The sequence below is a fragment of the Benincasa hispida genome, chromosome 8, assembly GCF_027475165.1.
Source record: "Benincasa hispida cultivar pf3 chromosome 8, pf3_genome.v1.1, whole genome shotgun sequence".
NCBI classification, from domain to species: domain Eukaryota; kingdom Viridiplantae; phylum Streptophyta; class Magnoliopsida; order Cucurbitales; family Cucurbitaceae; genus Benincasa; species Benincasa hispida.
Window position 1 is genome coordinate 17,232,775 of NC_143485.1, and position 26,782 is coordinate 17,259,556.

Sequence of the window (26,782 nt, forward strand, 5' to 3'; positions counted from 1 at the left end):
AGCTGATAGCACAATCAGAAAAACAATATGAAAATATAGTACATCTTTAAAGTATTTGTAAATATAGAAAATGTTGACCGGTCAACTTGCAATTTTTTTTTTTAATTTCAAGTTTTCCCTTCAGTAGCCCACACGTTTCCAATTTCTTCTTCACTCACGAACTCCACTGACGGATGGAATGAGTGACATAAGACTGACATCGGTGCAAGGTGGCACGATCTATAGAGCGAGATGGCAGTTTGGTGCAGATTTGAACGGAAACGTATCTGGAGATTTTCACGCGCGGTTGGAGAGAACGGTAGTGGGCTGACTCGGGTAGGGTGGAGAGGCTTGGACAGAGAGAACTGTAGATGATGATTGGGATGGGGGGCGAGGCGACGCAGATCTAATCAGCGAAGTGCTAAATCTGGTACGGGTGGTGCGAATCTAGGCTGGGCACTGGACGAAGGTTGTATATCTAAACAAGTGGGAGGTCATCGAACTGGTCATGAATCAAAGCTGAAACTTTCTTTTAGCAGAGGAGATGGGATTTAGGGTTCAGATTGGAAAGATTTTAGGCTTTTGTTTTTGTGATATTTCTCAAATTGAAAGCTATCACTGATAGCAACTATTAGTGTTAGTAACTGATAACACGTTCCTCAAATTAAAAGTTATCAGTGACAACATCACCAATAGCAACTTTCAGTGATAGCAACTAATAGCACATTTCTCAAATTGAAAGCTACAACAGTTAGCTATTAGTGATATCCACTGATAGCAGCATCACTAATAGTAGCTATTAATGATAGACAATGATAACATATTTTTTCAAAATGAAAGCTATCACTGATAGTAGCTACAAGTGATATTCACTGCTAGTAGCTATTAGTGATAGTAACTAATAACAACTATCAATGGTTGTCGCTGATTGCAGCTATCGATGGTAGCTTTCAATTTGAGAAAATTGGGAAGAAATGCACGTGGGCTAGGTCTAGGCATTTTTGGTCTTTTATCAATTTTTGTTCTATATATACAATTACTTTTCCCTTGTTCTATAAATTTTAATATTAATGGGCCGATAGCTATCTATGAAAATAATCAAAAAAAAAATAAAAAAAATCATTCAAATGGTTATCAAACATGACCTTTGTTATATTTCTTACAAATATTTTCAAAATCCAAGTCATATTTTAAAGTCTAGAAACAAAATAATATTCAAGAGTAATATTTTTGCTTTTGACTAAAAATAAAATACTTTTTTGGGTTGTTTTCAAATAAAGAAAAATGAGCCAACTTATTTGCAAAGATAACAAAATCACCATCTGTAATAGACCGATAGACACGGTGTCAGTGATAGAAGTCCATTGCGGTCTATCACTAATAGACAATGATATTTTGTTATACTTGAAAATATTTTAAGTTGTTTCACCATTTAAAACAATTATCCTACTTTTTTTTCTTAAAAAAAAATATAAAAACCATAATAAATAAAATTGTGAGAAAAAAACAAAAAAACAAATTGAAACGAAACTAAAGCTTTCACTTTTTTCTATATATAACCTTTCCATTCTCCTCATATCGTTTAATATGCATAATTATATAAGTAAGTTTACTTATTATGTATATATGACTATGACATGAAAATTCAAAAAGATACATAAATAACTTGAATACAAATTATATATATATATATACGTGTGTGTATAGTCAAATTAAAGAGGAAATGTTTATACAACGTTAAAGAAGAATGGGTGTTTCAATGAATTTGAACACGAGAGAAATTATTCTTTAGCCATTTTCTACCACATTCTTATTTAATACAAAATTACGTGTAACTTAGTTTGGTGGACAATTTATTTCCTTTTTTTTAATTCAAAACACATGGGATGATTTGGATGATATATAAATAAGTCGAGCCATATTGAAGTTGGTTGGTCAACACGTACAATATTTATATATTTTAGTTCATATAATTTTAATCTCTATATTTTAAATTTTATTTTTTTAGCTATGTACTTTTAAAATGACCATTTTTTTTTTTTTGTTCTTCCGAGTTTCTTCAAAGGTTTTAAATTAGGTGCACATTTCACGTTAGGAATTAGTGAACAAGACCAAATGAATCACTAAAAAAAGAAGACCACAAAATTTAAATTAAAAAATTTAGAAAAAAGAAAAAAAAAAGGTTAAATCACAAAATTGTTAGTTGAGCTTTTAAAGTTATGTCTAATATATTTAATTAGTTCTTAAATTTGAGAAAGTATCCAGTACCGTTTCTCTAATAAGTTATTAAATTTTTTGAAAAAAAATGTTTTTTATATACTAGACATTCATGAGACAGAATTCATAGTTTGAAGAATAAACAAAATCTCACATTAGTTAGATGAGGAGAAAATCAGGGATATATAAAGTCAGATAAAATTATGGTCGTTAGTATGAGGCTTTTTCAATAATTTCAAAAGCAAAATCATGAAAGTTTATGTCAAATATCATTGTGGAGATAGACGAAGGTCCATTTGTCCTTAACCTAATAATCATTTAAACACTTTTTTATAGTTGAATAATCAATGAAATAACACATCAAAAGTTCATAAACAATGTTAAATACTTTAAAGTTTGTTAAATCATACAAAAAGACCAAAATTTAGGATAGAATCCAAGTATATCTTTGAACTTTTAAATGCATGTGTTTAATAGGGTTTTGAATTATCAATTTTGTGTCTAATAGATCTCTAATGTATGCAACATTTTTTAATATCATCGAATCTATTGCATATTAAATTAAGTTTTGTATCTATTAAGACATTAAAGTTTTAATTTTGTATTTAGTAGATTTCTGAATTTTAAAAGAGGTTAAAAAAGTGAAGGTCTTATTAGAATACATCAGTTAAATTAAATGACCTTGGTATAGAAATAAGAGAACACATAAAAAAAAAAAAAAAAAAAAAAGTGAATCAAAATAGATTGTAGCATTTGCCCATATGGTGGTTTTCAAGCCAAATCTCTTAATACGTAAGTGACTAAGTTACTCTTATTGTTGATAAAAAGAAATCCTTGAATTGATAAGAGAAATGTTTTCAACCCATAGAGGGGAGATGTTAGTTTTAAGAGCTTTAGAAATTCTTTCATGGATGACTATGTGATTTTAATAAATACCACAAAATTAACCAACTAAGAAAGCGAAACCTTCCTTAGTCAACATAGGGGCACCATTGGAATCATGTACAATAACACCAATTTCCACATCACCATTAAAAACAATTCCATCAAAGTTCACCACAAAAGATCCATGTACGATAGTCCATTCCACGACGATTCACATGAGTCATGCTCCATGGATTATACTAAATTCACACTACATGTAATATGTAAGATACATATTACACCTTTGTCATATTACTCATATAACGCAAGAGAAAATCATGAGCTTCAAGTAATTTAAAAGTTTCCACGACCAAACAATGCAGGCTACGAAGCCAAAGAGACCAAATATGTTTACGTCTCCTGGGAAATGGGTTTTTAAAGTTGAATAAAGTATTAGATACAATAACGAATGGTTCCAAGGCTTCTCTTACAAAAATCTAAAAGTAGGAGGACCAAAAGTGTAATTTGATTATTTATTATTAACATTTTTTGGTAATGGGAACAAGAGGCATAGAGATGGGTGTGTGGCCTTGTCTTTCGTAAGCAAAGAGACCAATTACCACTTCCCCTTTTTATAATCACCACCTTCCCCCAATCTTCACTTGCCCTTTTTCTCTCTTCCATTTTTCTCTCAACCACAAAACCAAATCAAAAGGCCATTTCCTGTTTCCCCCAATTCTCTCTCGAAAGGGAAATATGGCCATTCCTCTGCCGGCCTCCGGCACCGGCAACGGCAACGCCACTGCCGCCACCCCGGCCCCTTTCGACCCCTCCGCCCCTCCTCCTTTCCGTATGGCCGACATCCGAGCCGCCATTCCTCCCCATTGCTGGGTCAAGAACCCTTGGCGCTCTCTCGTTTATGTTCTTCGAGATTTAGTCATCGTCTCCGCATTGGTCGCCGCCGCCGTCTTCTTCGATTCCTGGCTCTTCTGGCCAATCTATTGGGTCGCTCAGGGCACCATGTTCTGGGCCATTTTCGTCCTCGGCCACGACTGGTTCGAATCTCCTCTTCCTCTGTTTTTTACACTGTTTTCTTTTTCTCTCTGTTTCCGATCTCTCTGTTTTTTTGCTTGTTTCTTCAGCGGCCATGGCAGCTTCTCCAACAGTTATGCGCTTAATTCTTTCATGGGTCTTCTTCTTCATTCCTTCATTTTGGTTCCTTATCATGGATGGTACCGTTTCCCCCCTCCCTCCTCCCGAATCTAAATCCCCAGATCGATCTTCCTTTTTTTTTTTTTTTTCTTTTTCTTTTTTTTTTGTGGGGGTCTGAATCTGAAATCACTATTGGATTTTTCTGAACAGGAGAATAAGCCACAGAACTCACCATCAAAACCATGGAAATGTGGAGAAAGACGAATCATGGGTTCCAGTACGTTCGTCAGATTTGTCAGATCTCTCTGTTTTTTCCCCCCTGTTTAGCTTTTACATTCATTTCAATGGCGTCTTTTCTTTTAATGACAGTTGACGAAGAAGACTTATAAGCAGCTGGAAAAAAGAACAAGAATCCTCAGATTCACTTTACCTTTCCCCATTCTTGCATACCCATTTTACCTTGTAATTATCTCTTTTTCGATTTTGGGTTTTCGGCTTTTCAGTTTTTTCGAAACAGAAATTTGAATGTTGGCAATTTGCAGATGTGGAGAAGCCCAGGGAAAGAAGGATCTCATTTCAATCCATATAGTGATTTATTTGCTCCAAATGAGAGAAAAGACATTGTGATTTCAACTTCATGTTGGACATTAATGGCGGTTCTGTTGGTTTATTTGTCCTTCGTTTTTGGTCCATTCCAAATCTTCAAAATCTATGGCGTTCCGTACTGGGTGAACTCTCTTTTTCTTCTTCTTCTTCTTGTTTTTTTGTTTTAGGTGAAATTGAGGAACTTCTTGCCTCCTCCATTAAAATTGGTCCATCTTTCAACTCTTTTAAGGATTGAATATATTGATTTTAATGGTGGAATCACTAATTGTTAAGTTGGTCAACATCTATGAATTTTTCCACATTAAAAGAACTTCCATTTCTATTGTTTCTCTCTCATGGCACAACTCATCAATTTATTTAATTATCAAAAATTGTTTCAAACTTTTTCTATTTTTCTTCATGGGTTTTGTTTTTGGATCTAATGCATTTTGGGTTTTTTTTTTTTTTTTAATTTTTTTTGAAGATATTTGTAATGTGGCTGGACTTTGTGACATATCTGCACCACCATGGGTATGAACAGAAGCTGCCATGGTACAGAGGAGAGGTAAGGAAAGAGAGAGAAAAATAGAGATTTTCTTGGGAAAGAAAAAATTTTGAAACCCAAGTCGGAAATATTTTTCATTTTAAAATTATATATTTATTTTTTATGGACAGGAATGGAGCTACTTACGTGGCGGGCTGACGACCGTTGATCGAGATTATGGATTGTTCAACAACATCCATCATGATATTGGAACTCATGTCATCCACCATTTGTTTCCTCAGATCCCTCACTATCATCTCGTTGAAGCGGTATGTCCTTTTTACCCTTTATTACAAAATAATAATAATAATAAATGTCTTTTTTTTTTTTTTTTTTTTTTTTTTTTTTTTTTTTTTTTTTTTTTTTAAGAATGTCGGATAGAGATCGATATCGATTTTTAAGATGATAATTGATATCTTATCTACTAAAATAAAAATATCTTAACGTTTGAGCTTAACTCAATTATTGGAGACATATATCGTTAACAGAAGAATGAGAAGTGTGAATGAACTGAAAACATAAATGCTACAACATTCTGAATTTTGTTTGAGAAATTCTCATATTTATTACATTAAATATTTGAAGGATTGTCAAAAATAGAAAAATAAGAGAAACTATTTATACAAAATAGCAAAATTTAATCTTCTTTGACAGAGACTAATAGAAGTTTATCAGAGATAGAAGTCTATCATTTGATAATAAAAATTGATACAAGTCTATCATTGATAGACGTTGATAGAAATCTATAAGTGTTTATCATTAATTTTTTGTAAATAGTTTGATATTTTTTTGCTATCTATAAAAATTTCCTTAAATATTATCTTTTCTTAAAAGACGAAAAGCTGAAAAGAAATCTTTTCAGGTCAAAAAAATCGGATAGCTATTAGATTGTAAGAACAATTTTGAAAGGAAAAATTGTTTTAAGGATCAATCGTCATGGAATAGTTATTATTTAGTGTTTGATTTGACAACAAAATAGTTTTTATTTGCTTTTTGATTTATGGGTTGTTGGATTTTAGTGATGTGATTGTCTTTAGTTTATAGTTTTATGTTTCAAAATGTTTTTCAAGTCTTAATTTCAAATTAATTTCTAATTTTTTTTATACGAGAGGTTGAATTTTTCTTTCTTGTAATAGAATATGTAACGATATAAATAGTTCAATAAGCATGAGTTTTTAGAATGGAAAATGACAAAATAAATTTGTCCTCTTTTCATTTTTAAAATATTATAATTCGTTTTATTAAACAACTTTCTTTGCCTAACCTTTACCTTTTAAGGCAGAGGCCTTCTTCGGAATCTTGACCAAATACCAAAACCAATTTTTTAAAATTCTCGTTAATAAAAAGTAACCCATTAATTATACGAGTTGCCAAGGAAATATATGAGAGGTTGAATTGATTATGATAATTAGTAAAATTATAATAGTTAGTATTTAGAGAGTAAATTATTTTAATCCAAATTAAATTAGATTGTACTTGAGGTTTAAATTATTTTCGTTTGGATAGAAAATAGTAAACATTGTAGTAAAGAAGAAAAGAGAAGATGAGTGAAAAATAATAAATACTGTAGCAAGTTAATAATGTAGAGAATTTTAAAATAATATTTATTATACTTAATTGTAGATTATAAATAGTTGTATGCATCATTATTATTGTTGGTGCCCCGAAAAGATCCTAAGCTTTACCAACATAAAAATTTTAAATTTTTAAAAAACAATTCTTAAATTTTGTTTTAATTTTTGAAATTTGACTAGAAAATCCTAAAAAAAACCGTGATTAAACAAAGCATGAATTTTCTTTTCTTTTTTTTTTTTTCCTTTTATAATAGACTCGTTATCAAACTATTTAAATATGTAAGTCTTCGTTTGGTAACCCTTTGGTTTTTTGTTTTTGTTTTTAAAAATTAAATTTATAGACACTATTTTCATCTCTAAATTTTTTATTTTGTTATCTACTTTTTATCAATAGTTTAATAAACCATGCCAAAATTTTGAAAATTGAAAAAAAATAGCTTTTAAAAATTAGTTTTTGTTTTTTTAATTTGGGTAAGAATTCAACTATTGTATTTAAGAAATATGCAAATCATGGTAAGAAACAAGGAAGAAATAAACTTAATTTTTTTAAAAAAAAAAAAACAAAAATGAAAATCCAAATAGAAGGGGTTTAAATTTTTCGAAACTAAAATCATTATCAAACATGTCTTTGAAAATTAAAAAAATTCATTCCAAATCAACACACAAGTTCTTTTGAAATAGAAAGGACATGGTAGTTAAAACAAAGATATAAACCATATATCCAAAGAGGAAATAACAAATGAAGATGTTTAAATGAAAATAACAAACTCAATCCAACTTTAACCTTTCATATTCACAAACGGAAACCTGTCAAAATCAAATGAAATGATTCATTGAATGAAATTAGTCGAAACATACCTAAATCGATACACGACGATTGTCAAAATGGTACTATAGAGACTAATGTTTGTTTGTTTTGTCTTTTTTTTTTTTTTGGGGGGCAGACAAAGGCAGCCAAGGGAGTGTTGGGGAAGTATTATAGAGAGCCAAAGAAATCAGGGCCAATTCCATTTCATTTGGTAAACAATCTGGTGAACAGCCTAAGACAAGACCACTATGTCAATGACCAGGGCAATATTGTCTTTTACCAGACAGATCCTTATCTTTACCACTACTAAAAATTCCATTCTCTCCTCTTTTCTCAAGCCTTAGTTGAGTTCAACCTTTCTTTAGAATTGTCCTTCTTGTTGGCTTAGTCGCACTTGTATTATTACATTTCCCAAAATACCCCCTTCCCAAAAAAAAAAGAACATTTTCCTTTTTGATCCCATCAATTGAAAACAAAAAAATAAATTCAATTCAATTATCATCTATCTACATCTTTCTTCTTTTCATTACTTTTTTATGGTTCTAATTGGTGCATACTTGTTTTATGATGATTTTGATTACTTTGATGGTTCTAATTGGTGGGTATCTCACAAATTTTCTTTAATATGTATAAAATCATATATTTTAAATATATGAACTTTCAAGTGTCTAATTTATTAAAAAAATTATCTTTTTTATTCTTGAAAAAAAAAAAAACCAATTGTTTTAATAGAGGTTTTTTTTTTTCCTTACAGAAAATGCTCAAATGTATTCTAAGCATGTATTTACTTGTTTCTGTTTTTTTAAATAAAGTTGAATTTCAAAGACACAAGTTTTTAAAAAATTCTCTCTTTTCAAAGATTATTAAAATAATTTTTTTAATAAATAAACAACAACATCAACATCAACTAGCTATGAAATTACATTATGAGACATAAGTAGAATAAATAGTACTCGGAGTATGATGTGTGGAGAAGAGAATAAACTTGCTCGTCTAACATCTTAAATGCAAGTGAGTGTGCCATAACATTGTGACAATACTGCAAATGGGTAAAGCCCAACTCTTGTGTAATGGACATCACATCATCAACTAAGAGCTAGTCGTGGAGTGTTTATTTAGCCTTTGCTTTTAAAATATTGGAAATAACAAAACAAAGAACTTTAATAAGAATAGTGTTTATAGACTTATTTTTCTAAAACTAGAAACTAAAAACAAAGTCCCGTTTGGTAATCATTTCGTTTTTTTGTTTTTGGTTTTTGAAAAAATTAAGCTTATTTTCTTTCATTTTCTTACCATGGTTGTATCAATCTTAAGTAGAAGAGTCGCCTTCTTAACTAAATTCCAAAACAAAAATAAGTTTTTTAAAAAATACTTTTTTTTTCTAGTTTTCAAAATTTGACTTGGTTCTTAAAAATAGGGATAAAGATAGTTATCAAAGCAAGAGATTTATAGGTGAAAGTAGTATTTATAGACTTAGTAATTTTAAAAAATGGTTATCAAATAGAGCCTAAATAATTATCAAATGAGACTTTAGAACAAAATCAGTGAAGCTAAAAAATGTTTAGTGTGATTTGTTTTCTCAATACTCACATAAACAAGGACATACCTACTTATAAATAAGCATGTAGAAACTTAATTAATGGAAGACATCAATTTTAGTCCTCAGAGTTCATTTGATAACTTTATTAGTCCAAGAAATCATAGGATGTTTTCCATATATCGGGATGGCAGATGGAATTGAGATGGTTGAGTGTAGAGTTAGATGCGAGCCTTCTTCAAACATAATTCATATTTCAATAGAATTCGGGGGAGAGCTTTGACCATTCAAAATTTACTATCTCTATGCTTCATCAGAAATAGGTATGATAACTATATATATATATATATATAGCGATTTATATTAATCATAACTGTTTTTTTAAATTGAGATTTCACTATTATTCATATATTCACGTATTTATAAATATATAAAAATCATTTAAGTGTAAGTGCAACAATACGTACTATTTTTATCCAAGATTTTTCGACTTTAGGTTTATTAATTGAGATGCTTCAATCTACCGTATAAATTCTCCTCCATCTCATTATTGTAATAAAAATGGAAAATCGATAAAAGTAAGAGAATAAAGACTTGCAACCATTCAAAACAATGCTCAATTAGTTTCTTTTTTTTTTAGCTGAACAATTGCAAGGTGAATAATTAATATCAACATTTGGAAACAAATCTCTTCACTTTAAAGGTTGGAATCTAATCAGGATTATTGGAAACTGGAATTAGGATGAAATTATAATCCATTACAAACTCATTACCTCCCAAACAGGCTCTAAATGTTGTTTAACTAAAAACAAAATTAATTAACTAATAGAGACTTGTAAAGCCAAGTTAGGAAAATGACGAAATACCAATTAAGAGCAAATTAAATAAGGAGGTTCATTTGTCAACATGAACATAGTTATACAAAAATTAATTTGTAGAACTTGTTTGGGGGCTCAATATTCTATGTGGGGAGATCATATAGTCCCTATATTACCGTTTGGCCCATTGATGTATCATCTTCCCTTTCCACTTTCTTCAACATGTGTAACCCTCATTTAATAACTCTCTCAGCTTCTCTACCCTCACTTCCTATATCTCCCCCCCTTCTCATACCACTCTCTCCTCCTTTTCTATGGCTCACTTACTTTTTTTTATTTCTTTATTATTTTCTTGAGTTTATTTTATTATACTTCGGATGTAATTTTTTCCCACTATATCCATTTTATTAAGAAACCATGGTATTTCAATCTAGTTCCATGCACCCATTTTTTTACCTTCAATTTACATATATCGTTTTTTCCAGTGTTATGTGATAGAGTATATTAATACTTTATTATCTATAAATTATGTCATTCAAGTTTTCATTTTTATTTGCTTAATATATCAATTATTTATCTATATAATGCCCCATTAAAAAAATCACAATATTTTGGATTAAATCTTTGTACACAATTTCTCAAAAATAAAAAAATCTCTTCATATACAACATCATTATTTAAAATCTACTATTCAAAAGCCCATTATAAAACCTCAATAAAAAAACTCATCCGTGAATATATATGAGAAAAGCTTCAACGAAATCCCTAAAATCAAACCGAAGTAAAACTTTTTATTTTAAATGGCTCACTAAAATATTTAACTGACCATTCATAACTTTTTAGTTCTCGATAATTTTTAAAATTTTAATTTATAAATACTACTTTCACTCGTTTATTTTTATTTTTTATTTGTCTTATTTTTTAAGGCTCTTTTCAAAATTTAAATCATGATTGAAAATTATATATATATATATAGTATTACAATGTGAAAAAGGTTTTAGAAAAAAAAGTTGGTATATCCATCCCTGGCTTAGAATTAAATTTCGTATTTTTAAATGTTGGTATTTAGTTAACTCTTTAGATTAATCTTAAATTTTGACTTAGTTTTTCTAAACAACAATAATAAAAAATTATTTAAAAGACAATATTTGAATACAAAAAGCTGAATTGATACAATAATTGAATTATAAGATTATTCATACAGGTAAATAATATTATAGTACAAAAAATTGAACTAGATAACACTGACATGAATTTTACACACTCAAAGACATAAAACACAGACATATGAACTTAGACATAACAACTCTGCACATCTAAACATAGACATATGAACTCAGACAATACAATTTTGCACCCCAAACACAGACATTAGAACTCTAGACATCCTATGTCATTTCAGCACCAAACAGCTTCGTACTCTTTTTCTAAAGTTGGAGACTCGAATTCCTATGCTCCACATTTATGGTATAAAAAATAGAATTAAGAAAAAAAGAGATTGATTACAATGTAGTAGGAGAGATTCGTAGATTTCAAATGTTTTTGTTTTATATTGAAAAGTCTCATTTTCACGTAAGGGACCATACTTTGGTTGGAGAAGGCTCTTTAATCAACATCCCTTCTTTTGAAGGCCATGTCCTATAAAGATAGGGGAAGAGAATCTATGCTTCACTTTTTTCCCTTTTTCTTTTTCCTTTTTTTTCCCTTCTTCTTGTTGTGCTATTTCTCCAATTTCTTCCCTAACTTTTTCTTTAAGGGAAAAATATCTTTTAGCTGCTTTGTTTTCAACTTAGTTTCTTAGATGTCTAAATTTCAAAATGTTACATATTTAACACTTAAAATTTGAATTCGATTTCAATTAGTTTTTAAAATTTAAAATATGTCAATTTTATCCTTGGGATTTGAGTTTATGTTTCAATTTGGTTACCCTTTCAAGACTTGCATTTTTAACATCAATTTTTTTTACTAAATATTCACTTTAATCTTTGACATTAATGTCTATTAATTAATTTAAAATGAGTATGAAGTAAAAATTTAATTTTAATTTTAATCGTGATGAAAAATAATGAAACCTAACTCATTATAATTCGTTTAATTCTTTTAAATTAATTAATAAACATTAACACCTAAAACCGGAAGTGAGTATTTAGAGAAAAATCAAGTTTAAAAGTGTAAATTAGAAACCTAAAGACCAAATTGAAACAAAATTTAAATTTCATGGATAAAATTATAACAATTTGAAATTGAGAGAATAAACAAACTCAAAACAAAGAAATAAAAGTGTAACATTTTGAATAGGCCAAATGAAAACTAAACCTAAAACTTAAGGTCTAAATATATATATATATTATAATTTTTGTTTCATCATATGAAACAATTTTTAATTTAATCCATATTATAATAAAACGTCAACGTACACTTTACTCATGTGACTTAGTACATAACAACTTACTTTACTTGAAACTATATGTTGCTATATAAAATTGAACCATCACAATGTCAATATATAATAAAATTTGACAAACTCATTAACGTTTTCAAATTCACATATTGTCATTTTTAATGCTTAGTGTATGTGTTAGTCCCCAACGTTGAGTTTTTTTCCCAATTTGGTGTATAATATTTTTTCAATTTAGTGCTATGTGTTCACATTTTTCAATAATTAATACATTAACTATTAGAAAATACGAACGGATACATGTAGGGACCAGAGGATACGTATCCTCCTCAAATTACCACTTTTTGTATTTTTAATATAAATTTATAGTATATGTTGAAGATATATATAAGCTGATTCAATAATTTTCAAGTATGTGTAGAGCAGTGGTGGGCGCACTGTTTCTTATCAAGGAGCATAGTTCAAGCCCCATTTTTTGCACTTTTTAAATTACTACGATTAAATCTTTTTTTAAAGAATATCCACGTAATAAAACATGATAATGTTATTGTTACTATCTTCGCAAAATTTACTCTAAATAAATATGGAGAGATATTTTAAAAGAAAAGTAACAATAAAGTCTATAAAATTGTCATCTTTAAAAAAGAGAAAGAGAAAAAAAAAATCTTTATCCAATAGATTTTATACATAAATCATCCTGATTTAATAACTATAATTTTTTAATCAATTAATATATAAATTAAATTTTTTGAATTAAAATTTATACAAAAATCAATAGGATTTGATTGTATAATCGAATGCAATATCAATGAATGAATAGTTGTCTTATAGCATATATAAAGGAATTTTTTTTGGATAAGTTAGATATAAAATCATCATGAATTGATTTCAAAACATGAAATCTCATAGACGACAGTTGTAATATGTATTGAATTAGTTAATTTATGAAGTCATGAATACTTTTTTATATTTTTTCTTTAGTCTTTTTTAGGAGTGTTCATGGATTAGGTTGAAATACTTTTTAGACCCAATTCGTTCGGATTGTACATTTTTTCAACACAAATAACTCTTATTAAATAATGAATGCAATCTAACCCAACCATGAAATATTCGAGCGTTGGGTTGGTTCGGGTTAGTTGGATTGTTAATTTAAGTTTTTATTCTAAACCATAAGTAAAATGTTAGTATGCAAAATTTTTATTTAATTAAAATTAACAACTCAATTTCAATTTGGATTATAAAATTTTCTTCCAAAGTGCTAAAAATTATTTTTAGGAGTTGTTGGAGAACAAATTATCAAAAAAATCATGAAACTAAATAAATTCAAAATAAACATATGTATATATAATTGTATCATAATTAAAAGACATACTTTTTAAAAATAGTAAGAAGCTTAGATTGATTTGGATCGGGTTAAATTATTTTAGGTAAATTCATGGATAAACTCATGGACAAACTCAATCCAAATCGTACGGGTTAGGTTGTGTTGAACGGATTTTTTGGGTCATCGAATTATATACAAATTAATATATAAATTATTATATATTAAAGCTTAAAAATAAAATTAGTATAATTTTAAAAATACATAGACTAATTTATTACTAACTAAATTTTATTTTAGGAATTAAATTATTGTTTTTTTTATAGAAGTTCAACACTACAAATAAAAAAAGACTTCAAGAAAAATATAAAAATATATAAAATAAGAAGCAAATCACATGATTCACACACCCATCTCACGACTAAAAACATCAAGCAAAAGATTGCTTTTATGAAAATAAATAATAAAAAGTTGACATTTAAAAAAAACAAATCAATTTGTTTAAAAATAATTCCATTAATAGGAAAAATGGGCCCTAAGTAAATATTTAAATCGATGAGATCTATTTTGCAAAAATACATCAATAATTTTTTTTTTTTTTTAAAAAAAAGAGATCCATAGTGGGAATGGAAAGACATAGTACTACAAACAATGTATATACTTTCTTTTCTTTTTTTCTTTAAAGAAAGTTATCACCTGAATAGCAACATTTAAAAAATGTTATGAAATTTATAAAATTAAATATGAATAAAATAGTACAATCAGTGTGTGAGAAGTACTAAAAGAGACCATTTTTTAAGGAATGCAATTCAGAGAGTAGATGGAAAGTATTCTACAATTTGCATCATAAAAAAATGAGCCATTACTCTATTGATCACTAAAAATAAGAAGCTAACACCACTTTTTATTTAGGTTTCAAAAATATTCTTAGCGTAAAAATTAACGTTCTATTTACTCTTTATCATGTATAAAATTAACGTGAATTTAAAATTAAAATTCGATGCTGATACAACAAAAAACAAAAAATATTATTATAATTTTAAAGCGATGTGACAAGTTTTTGTTATTTTATTTAAATCATTTTTCATTCCCGCCCCACCGTTAACTTGTTCTTCTTCTTCTCTATCCATCGACTCTTTCTCACCCTCGTTGTCCCCCAACCTACCATTGTTTTCTCTCTCTCGTCCCTACTACCCTTTATTATTTAATTAATTATTTTAAAGATGATGTACTTCAAATCAACTCGACTTAAAACCCTTGTTAAATAAATAAGTGTAAGTATTTTCATAGTTGTGTATAATAGATTATCTAATAGGTTTCTAAATATTTAATTTTGTATCTAATAGAATTCTAATATTTTAAAATAGCTAACAAAGCTATTAGATGCAAAATTACTCAGTGATGCTATTATAATGTCATTGTCTCTTAATAATTATCAGATATAAATTCGAAGTATTTGTGAAGTTTTCCGTCATTCAATGATGCAAAACTATTAGTCATTAGGATGATTTTCTCGAATAAATTTTTATATTAATCTAAAAGATAGATAAATTAAATTAATATTTTTTAATAATAAAAAAAGATATAACACGGAGTGGTTAGTGGGTATAAGGGATACATTATTTTTTTATGAATACAATTGGGCTCCACTCTTCTCACTCGTTCTTTCACTTTCATATTTAAAGTTGTTCCCTTTTTCCCCTTTTTCTTTTTGCTTTTTCGCTTTCTTATTTTATATTCTTTCAAACTTACCCTTTTTTTTGTTATGTATGTTTAATTTCCATTTTTGAATAATCATAACTAAACTAATTGAGTTCTTCTTCTTCTTCTTATTTTTTTTTTTTTAAAAAAACCTATTTTTTAAATTTTTAGAAAAAAGGGAAAGAAAGAAACTTCTTTTCTTCAAACCGAAAGCATGAAAATGACTACAAGATGTTTCTAATTCTTTTATACATCACCGAAAGCCTTTTTCTCTTTTCATTTTTTCTTCTTCCCTCATCCCCCTTTCAACAATCTCACCCTTCACACACATATCTAGAGATTAAGTTATTAATTTTCTAAAAAAAAAAAACCAAGAGAAATTTTCAAAAATCCAAAAATAAGGAAAACTATTTATACAAAACAGAAAAATTTTAATCTTTTATGATAGAGGGTGATAGAGATGGATAGAAGTCTATCAGCATCTATCATTAATAAAAACTAATAGAAGTCTATCAGTGATAAATACTGATAGATGTCTTTTAATGTCTACTAGTATTTTTTTTTGCTATTTTTGTAAATAATTTGACATTTTTCTATCTGTAAAAATTTTTCAAAAAACAACAATGTTATGTCACCATCAAGAATGAGAGGAAGGATGTTATTTAAAAAATAATCTTTTCAGATCAAAGAATGACCTTGAGAAGATGTCAAAGTTGCAAAGACATAAGCCACTTCGTTCTCCTCATGTAGAGCATGTCAAAAGCAAAGAGCTTAACTAACTTGCCCACAAAAATAATATCCTCAAGAAAGATTTGAATATCAAAGAGAGATGAATCCACTTTGTTACTTGCTAAGAACATAGATTTGCTTCTGTTGATGGCCTGAACCGATGCTTTCTTATAGTCTCTTAGAATCTTCTTCAGCTTACGACACTCCTTTTCAGAGTCCTTTAGAAAGAACAAATTGCCATCAACAAAGAAAAGATGAGTTATGACATAAGATAATTTTTAGCAATTTTGATATTATAAATATTGATTAGAAATCCTTCCTTGATTAAGTGAGTAGAGAGACCTTTCACGTACAGAAGAAACATGTAAGGAGACAACGAATTGATAGAGTATACTAATATGCAACAGAAGAAATCAGAATCAATAAGCACTCTAATTATATTTAATTTGAGTTTAAAACATGCTTTTCAAAACTATTTCATAAGAGGGTTTGAGTAGTACATTACCTTTGAAGACTCCTCCTCTAATTTAGCAGAATATCACGAATTTGTGCTTGAAACTTCAAGTAGACCACCATAAAGATCCTCTCCACTAAACTCTAGTATGAATTGTGTGGTGGAAACACTTAAATTGAGTTGGAATTAGGTGAATTTGAGAGAAGGTTGTAGGTTTTCTTTTTCAACAGCAGCTTGGTACTTCTCTCAGCATGCATACCTCTTCTTCAGCCTTGAACTTCAATTTATAAGTTCAAAAACATGCAGATAGTTTGTGTGCATGGTGGCTAGCACCTGCTTCATGAATTAATGGAAGAATTTTAGTGGAGATTGAGTAAGGTGCTTAGCACCAAAGTGGAATTTTCCAACTTTTTGGAAAATTCCACTATCCAATTTGTTTTTAAAACAACAAATTGATTTTTATAAAACAATTTTGTTTTTCAAATAAACTGATTTATTTATATATTAGTTTTATAAAATTAATTCTATTTATTAATTTTAAATAAAATTAATTTAATTAAATCTTTTAATTATTTTGTTAATTTAATTATTTAATATCTTAATTAAATTAATAAAATACCAATTCCACTATTCATGTAATTGATATTTAAATCATAATTTAAACATTAATTAATTCTCCAGCTTTGTTTGATTTCGATAAAATTAAACATTTCAATTGTATCGAATACAATCAATTGAAACCCTAATTGAATTTGAACATTTCAAATTCTTAACCCTAATTTCAAATCTCATCTAAAATAGTCAATTTACTAATCCGATTTATGAGCTAGAGAGGGACCTTATGGACCTACAGATCATGAGCTTATAATTTGTAATTAATTGGTTAAACTCTTTAAATCGAATTAATTACTATTCGTTAACTATCAAGACATATCACTATAGTTTGATAGTTGCACTCTCCTCACTATAGATGTATTTCTGTCCATTTTAACTATAATCAGTAAGTCGATCCTTCACAGGTCATTCATACGCTAGGTTAAATTACCGTTTTACCCTTGTAAATACAACTTGATCCTTAAGCTCCCACTGATCCTCTATTGAACAATTGATTTATAGTACAACTTATTGAAGGAAATCAGACTCGGGATTTCCATGAGTAGCGGAAGCAGACTATTCCAAATTACATTCATGGATCAACAAATCATTTACAGTCTTCAATACAAGCAGTTATACAATTTACAGAGAAATTACAGCATGAAACAATAAATGTACAGAGGAAAAAACTGTACTAATAACGACAGAAGTGTCTCCATGCTCCGATGCGCACTTTGATCGAACAACAGCAACCACGAGCATTTGATCTACACGATTGCAACACCGCACGAACATAGCACGAACACTTCGTGCTCGTCCTCAATGATCTCCTCGGTCACGAACTCCTCCGCAATAGCGAACGGCCTCCGTAGCACTATGAACGGCCTTCGAAAAACCTCGACGGTGTCGAGTTGAGTCTGACACCACCAACAAGGTGACATTGGTATTCTCGGTATGAGAATCTAGAGGGTGGGTTCTATTTGGACTTGGTGTGAGGCAGACAAACGGAGGAAACAACGATCGCATACACGACTGGGCAAGTGGGAGAAGTCGGAGACTTATCATATAGGTCGATGCCCAATCGTTTAGATAAAACTATGCGATCGTCTAGCAAAAGCTATGCGATCGTTTAGCTCTATCGTCTAGCTTGGTCTATCGCGTATAGACTCTACACAATCGTTTACCTTGGGTCAGCGATCGTCTAGCAAAGCTATGCGATCGTTTAGTATAGCTAGCATAGCTTTGCTAGACGATCGTTTAGTAAATACTGAACAATCATTTAGCTAACACCTGTACGATTGTTTAGCTCTCCAACCGTCGTTTAGTAAATCTGTATTTACTTGACGATTTCCGTTAGTTTCTTTTCGCCGGAGAGAAAATTCAAATTCTTTTTCAAACTTTTTGTGAAAACCTTCTTCTTTTTCAAAAATGGGAAACCACTTTCCTTTATACTCACAGTTATCATGATCCAATAACCACCTACTATTTTGGTTATTTAAAAGAAAAAGTATTAATTATCTAATAATTAATATTATTATAAATATAAATGATAACCAACTTATCATACTATATTTATAACCTATAGTTTTAATATTTCATCTCATGAAACATATAAACCATAATTCTTTTCCTATTCCATGGTACTTAATGTAAATCTCATTTACATCAATCCTCCACTAGATGTATCTTATATATCAATCGATTATATCATATATAATCAAGATACCTCTTGTCAATTTGAAAATTTCAAATCAACATCAAGAACTGATCATTTAACATGAATCCAAGCTACCAAGGGGTCCTCATGGACCTGTAGATCCGAAGCTCTAACGATATGTGGATAACTGACTAAACTCTTTAGTCACGGGATCCACCATCCGTTAACTGCCAGGCACTCCACTAAAGACTGACAACTAAACTCTCCTCACTACAGATATATTATGTGTCCATTTTAACCAATCAGCAGTGCGACAACCATTCACAGATCGCTCGTAAGTACAGTTGGGCCAATAACCGTTATGCCCCTATAGTTACATTTGTCTCCTTAAGTACCACTGATCCCTTTAATGAACATAAATCATAGTCCTAATATGACTGAGTCTTCTCTTCCAAAGAGAAGCTGTGGCCACTATGTTCAAGCCTCGGAATCAGCCCTTAAGGGAGCAATCTCTCTATTTATCCCTACTTCGGGAAAGAAGTGAATTCCATATTGTGAATTGAGTTCCTAGCTCCCAGATCAGACAAGTCCCCAAAAAGGTAGGCATGTTGAGTTGGCAATCTGGCCACTCTCACCCATACTAATCAAAGGACCACCCTCAAAGGCAGGAGTTCACAAAACACTCAGGATTAAGGTCATGTCACCTATGGTCATTTAGGTGAGATGCAAGTCTCTAGTATCACGTTATATACAGAGTCTAGTCTTCTCGTGGTCCAGGTCTTATACAAACTCTTTGTATAGAACACCCCCGCTCCACGTCTCCATACAAATGATCAGGATCTACCATCTGTAGTAGTTAACAACACTTACAAACCTCTACAAAGTGGGTCGTATCCGTAGTGTCACCAGGATCAGGTATCCCACCTTAATCCTTATACTACAGAGCAATTTAGGTTATCACTTAAGGCATGATACACTTGTATATCACATATACATGCTTAAGTTCACATAAGATAATCAAGGAGCTTTGTTTATTGGATATAAGTAAATGCTAAAATTAAATAACACTTATTTAATTCATTTAACAATGTGCATCTTTACAAAACAACGAGACTTCGGGAGAATTAGGACACCAATCCCAACACTTATAAATCATGACCCTCTCTACTAAGAGAGTTCGAGGTCCTGTTGTTCAAGACTAGACATCAGCACATAAGAAAACAACCTATCTGCTAACCCTAAGTCGGTTAGGAGGGAATTCCATCTTGCATCGCTATGTCCCCAACTATCTATTCGGTCTTATCCCCAAAATGGGAAGCTTATTGAGCAGTGTTGTTGGACTACTCTCACCTATGCAGATCAAAGGATAATCCTGAATAAACAAGAGTTCATAGTTAACTTAGGATTAAGATCGAGTTACCTTAGGTCATTTTAGTTTGAAATAGTTAGTTTTAATAGTAAACGGTTTTATAAAGAAAAGTGACTATTTCGAGGTCCATTCTTATGAAAACTCAATGCATAGGATGCCCCACTCACATGTCTCTACATGAATAATTTGTGGATCACACCATTTGTATCAGTATACAAAATGGGTCACATCCAATAGTGTCACCAGGATGAGATATCCAATTTCATCCATATACTTATAGACCATTTTGGCTATATGCTTTAACTTGATCCTATTTATGTCACCACATAAAGTTAAAGTGTTCATACTATAACCATGGATATATTTATTAGATTTTCATAAAAGAATGCAATATCAACAATTTAATTCAATGATACTTTTATTGATAAATAGAATATGTTAAAACTATTTATGAATTGTGAGGTTAGGACATTCCTAACACGAATTACCTTGGCGGATACTTTTGGACGGTTTGGAACACTCCCTAGGGATGCCATTCACCATAATTGCAAAACTGACTGCCTCCATACATCTCATGATCAAATTAATCCATCGCTGATCAAAACCCAATTTAAGCATAATCTCACTAAAAAAATCCACCTGACTCTGTCATAGGTTTTACTGGTGACAATATTGGCAGCTGCACACTCCCCTTTTCCTTTCCTCTTATTATGGAAGCACTTGTATCCAATCATAACATTGTTCATAAAATGCCAGTAAAGGATAAAGACAAGTTATGAAGGATAATCTCACTCAAGATCCTTTTCATTCTTAAAGCCAGAACCTTAGCTACCAACTTATAGACCACATTACAAAGATTGATCAGTCTAAACGTAGGCATAAGTTTGGAAGACTTATTTCACCTGGAAATAAGAGAGATAAAAGTGTTATTGATCTTACTTAAATCCCTAACCTCATTAAGAAAATTCAAACAGACAATCGCAACTTCATCACCCACAATATCTCAATACATTTGGTAGAAAAGAGCTTGCATACCATCCAACCTAAGAGCTTTAGACAAATTCATCTTCTTAAGAGCTCGATCAACATCAGATCTACAAAAACATTTATGAAAAGCTTCATTATGATGACTAGGGGTATAGGCAGGTTTCTTCTGTTGAGATGTATGCTCTAAAGCTTTATAGTTGATAAGTTATTTGAAAGAATGGTTGATTATTTTATATATACAATTATTCATTAAGGAAAAATCTAAAATTATTTTATGTAAGTTGAACAGTATGTGGTAGACATATAAGTAGATCATGTTCAAATAATAACCTAAATGGTTTGTAGTATATGGATAAGGTTGGGTGCCTTATCCTCGTGATATTACGGATATAATCCCTTTATAAATGTTACAAGAGTTGTAAGTGTTAAAAAAGATTTGAGTCAAACTGTTCATGTAGAGACATGCGAGTGGAAGTATCCCATATAAAGAGTTTATATAAGACCAGACCGGAAAATGATTAACTTTCTTTATAATACCTTTGACTGAAGAGATTTACATTTCATAGGATAACCACAGGTAACTCGACCTCAATCCAGAATGAATTATGAACTCTTGTCTATGAGGGTTGTCCTTTGAGTTGTTTGGGTGAGAGTGAAGGGATGAGAATTTTGGGATTGGTGTCCTAAATCTCTTGTATTTTCGTAGTTTGTAAAATTGTATAAACAAATTGTTATTAATAAATAAATTTTATTTTATGAGCATATTTTATGAGCATACACTCAATCTAATAAACTAAGATCCTAGGTTATTTGATGTAATTTAAATAAGTATGTAGAGACATATAGGTGGATCTTGTTTAAATAATAACCTGAATGGTTGTAGTATATGGATAAGGCTAGATACCTTATCTTGGTGACACTACGGATATGACCCACTTTGTTGTAAAGTGCTACAAATGATCTGACCCTAACCACTCATATGGAGACATGTGAGCGAGGGTATCCTATACAAAGAGTTTTTATAAGATTGGACCATGAAATGATTTGTCTTATTATATAACAAGGTTAATAGTAGAGATTTACATTTCACCAGGATGACCATAGGTGACATGACCTGAATCTTGATTAAGTTGTGAACTCTTGCTCATGAAGATGGTCCTTCGATTTGTATGGGGATCATCTGATTGGGGAGCTGGGAACACAACTACACAAGACAAAATTCACTTTTTTTCTAATGTCGTAATAAGTAGATAAATTGCTCCCTTAAGGGCTGATCTTGGGGCTTGAACAATGTGGCCACACCCTTTCTTGGCTTGAAAAGAACTTGGTTATAGTTGAATTATGACTTATTGTTCATTAGAGGAATCAGTGGTACATAAGAAGTTAGATATAACTATAGGGGCAAAACGATAATTTTGGCCAGTTGTACTTATGAGTAATTTGTGACGAGTCATCGCATTGTTGATTGGTTATATCCAATGGACCCTGAAATATATCTGTAGTGCAAATAGTGCAACTGTCAGTCTTTAGTGGAGTGACTGATAGTTAATAGAAGTTGAGTAATTTAATTAAATTAATTATCCAAGTACCATTTGAACTTCAATCTATAGGTCCATAAGGTCCCATCTGTAGCTCAACAGGGATTTAACTGAGAATTAATTTTGGATTAATTTGAAGTGTTCAAATTAATTGAGAGAATTAATTATATATGATATAATTAATTAAATTAATTATATGTGATATAGTTAAACTAACGTATTAGATACATTATAAAATAAAGTATTTTGAGAAGAATTTGAATATGATTGAAATACTAAATATATGAATGAGATTCATATAATTAAATTTAATCTAAATATGATTTATGTTAAATACTATAAATAGTTTAGAGGAATTAAATATTTGGATATGATTCAAATATTAATAATATGGATGAGATTTATTGGGGCTGATGCCCTAAAGTCTCGTGTCTTGTAGTTTGTACGAACGCTTGTGATGTATAATATATAATATTTTACTTAATTTCTTGATTTTGCTCATCTGAATGTTTTATATGCTTTACCACAAACCAATAAACCTAAAATCCCTGGTTATCCATATGTCTCAAGCGTGTATGTGGTGACATACAAGTGGATCATGTCTTAAGAGATAACCAAAATGGTCTATAGTATATGGATATAAGAGAAAAACCTTATCTTGGCTACGGATGCAGCCCGCTTTGTGGAATAGTTACAAGTATTGTAACTTGTCACAGATGATCTGATCTTGATCATTTGTGTAGGGGACATGTGAGCGGAGGCGTCTTATACATAGTGTATAAGACCTGACTACAAAGTGTTAATGTCTCGTTATATAACACCGTTCATGACAGAGACTTCACTTCACTAGGATGACCATAGGTAACATGACCTCAATCCTGAGTGAGTTGGGAACTCTTGCCATTGAGGGTGGTTCTTTTATTTACATGGGTGCAAGTGGCCAGGCCGCCGACTCAAACCTACTAGTACCACTTTGGGGATTCGTCTGATTTGGGAGCTGGGAACTCAGTTATATAAGATGGAATTCACTCCTTCCCCAATGCACGGGTAAGTAGATAGATAGCTCCCTTAAGAACTGATTCTGGAGATTGAACGATGTGGCGCCACACACCTTCTCTTGGCTCGAGAGGTGTTCACACATTGTTGGACTATGTTATATTGTTCATTAGAGGAATCAGTGGTACTTAAGGAGTGAGATGTAACTATAGGGACAAAATGATAAATTGGCCTAGCTGTACTTACGAGCATTTGTGAAGGGTCATTGTACTCATAATTGGTTATATCGAGTGGACACAGAAATATATCTGTGGTAAGAAGAGTTCAACTGTCAGTCTTTAGTGGAATGACTGGAAGTTAACGAATAGTGGATCTCGTGGCTAAAGAGTTTAGTCAACTATTCACGTACTGATAACTTGTAAAAATAAAAGTGATTAAAGTTCAAATTATTAAAAAAAAAAAAAATGAGAGAAGGCGATAGTAAATAGGCAATATTATGATTGAACACGCCAAATTGAAAGCAAAATCACGATCGCTAACTCTCATCGCATAAAAGCAGTTAAACTGAGTTAATCTTGTATTTCTGTGCAGGAACAAGGCGATAGCGCGATCTCCTAAGTTGGCGATCCAATAGAACAAGGCAATAGCACGATCTTCTGAGTTGATGATCTAATGATACTTCAAAGACGATCGCGTGATGACCTTACATAAAGGCAGTGGCCTAATGTGATAAAATGTGATGGGACGTGAAGCCGATAGTGGTTAAATCAGAAATTCAGTTAGCGATTGTTGAAGACCATATCGTTGCAAATCCATTGAACCTTCAGTGACCATCAGACGGTAGGACAAGGTATGGAAATTAATGTCGCCCATCCACGCAATCATTAGTGAGATGAAGAACTGTTTTGTCTGGAAGTCTATAAATACCATTCAATACTACCAAACCAATAGAAGGAATTCTTAAGAAGAATTAATTTTTGGAGAGGTTGAGAGACTGCCGAAACAACACGGAAGAGAGACACCAACCCACACCTAACCCTTGTGAGAGCAAGAGTTACAAATTAGAAAAGAATTGGAGTGCTAAAAGTCGTGTAAACGCCAGAGGAAGCAAGATACTGCTTACCTAGCTTAACATTTACATCATCTATTGTTTTTTATTTGAGCATTTTATTTGCAAGAATGGAAATTACATTTCAATCTATGTTCATTCTTTTCACGCCATACATGAGTAGCTAAATTTGTGAATGGGTTGAGAAGTACTTAGCTAGCATGACTTGAGTTATGCACTTTATGTGATCATCTTGTCTTATGTATGTTTCATTCATCACTTTTTAGTACTTGAAAGAGTAGTCTAAAGACATAGAATCTAGGCTTGAAAGAGTCAGATTAGATCTCATAAGTAAGAATAGAGGAGACTTAGAAATAAGTACTATCTGTTGTCCATATGCATTGAGAAATATAGTGCTTAATATTTGTGTATAGCATGATCGCATGACTTATAGAATATCTTAAGAAATGTTAGCAAAACCTCTTCTCAACCCCTTTATCGCATATTTGTTACAACACCTCTCTTCTATCGCTTTGCATTTAATTCCATTGCCCCAAGAAATCAAAGTCAATCACCATCCAACTTCTTAAACTCAAAATAGCAATAAGATCAGAGATAGAGTCTGTCGCATATCTATCTGATTAATCCCTACGTTCGACCCTGGACTTACCAAGACCCTAAGAAGGCTTATACTTAGGCTTTGTTAGGAAAACTTGCATAATCATCACATCCACACACCCTTTCATCGCATGATAAATCAACGCATCAAGTTTTTGGCGTCGTTACCGGGGATTCCGGTATAGATTGTGCTAACATCAAACCTCTTTGATCTTTGTAGCTCTCGACCTTTAAAGTATTGCCATTACACTTGTGAAGGAAGAAGCAAGCATCCTATGAGCGAAGGAAATACTCCTGAGCTTGAGTACGACCTAGAGATTGAAAGAACTTTTTGCAAAAGGAAGAGAAACAGACGCAGACAGCAAGGAAGAGCTCGCAAAATGGCTGAACAACTTGAAGAACGAGTAGCAAATGAAAACATGCTGGCAAATCCCATCCTACTAGCAAATGATCACAATAGACTCATCTGGGACTATGTGTCACCAAATTTGTATGATTTCTCACAGGAATCATGAGACCAGCATTGGATGGATCAAGGTTCGAGATGAAGCCAGTAATGTTACAAATGATACAAACAGTGGGACAGTTCGGATGACGGCGTGGTGAAGATCCGCACTCCCATCTACGAAGCTTCATTGAAATATGCAACACTTTTGTGTTCCCTAATGCTTTCCCATAAGAGGTTCGACTTACGTTATTTCCATTTTCACTATGCGATAAAGCAAGAAAATGGGTATATTCTCTCGAACCAGGAGAGATGACGTCTCCCTCCCATAAAAAATGCCAAAAGGAGGAGATTGATCACTAATTTTGAACAAGAAGAAGATGAATCAGTCAGTGACGCATGGGCGAGATTCAAGGGGCTAATATGTGACTGCCCACACAATGGATTATTTGATTGCCTCCAAATGGAGATTTTCTATCATGGACTCAACTCTGCATCACAGACAGCTGTCAATGCGGCAACAGCAGGAGGTCTTTTGGACAAAACATATGAGAAGCAAAAAATATTCTTGATCGCATCTCATCAAACCATGAAGATTGACAAGAAAGTGATCAAAGAACGAAGCCTAGAGAAGGTAATTCAAGTAATGGTGCCATCTCATCATTACAAAATCAGATGAATGTGATGATAAACTTGCTACAAGGCATCGCAATAAACAATTCAGGAGCTCGAAATGGGCAAGTCAATGCGATAGAGCAAACAAACACCAATTGTGTCTTATGTGAAGAATCACATTCTTTTTAGGAATGCCCACGAAATTCTCAATCAGTTTACTTTGTCAAAAACAAT

The 26,782-nt window shown here is 31.2% G+C and overlaps 1 protein-coding gene and 1 non-coding gene across 2 annotated transcripts; one reads left to right on the top strand and one right to left on the bottom strand.

The window, feature by feature from the left end:
* Window positions 1-3,632: 3,632 nt before the first annotated feature.
* LOC120082405 (omega-3 fatty acid desaturase, endoplasmic reticulum-like) lies at window positions 3,633-8,232 on the top strand. Its single transcript, XM_039037567.2, has 8 exons — window positions 3,633-4,115; window positions 4,203-4,292; window positions 4,423-4,489; window positions 4,582-4,674; window positions 4,755-4,940; window positions 5,282-5,362; window positions 5,473-5,610; window positions 7,860-8,232. Exons 1-8 carry the CDS (start codon window positions 3,817-3,819, stop codon window positions 8,031-8,033), a joined length of 1,128 nt encoding a protein of 375 aa, XP_038893495.2. The 5' UTR covers window positions 3,633-3,816; the 3' UTR covers window positions 8,034-8,232.
* An 18,041-nt stretch (window positions 8,233-26,273) lies between these two features.
* Window positions 26,274-26,380, bottom strand: LOC120084332 (small nucleolar RNA R71). The gene has a single exon (XR_005483692.1). It is a non-coding gene; the product is annotated as a small nucleolar RNA R71 (small nucleolar RNA).
* Between the last annotated feature and the right edge of the window lie 402 nt (window positions 26,381-26,782).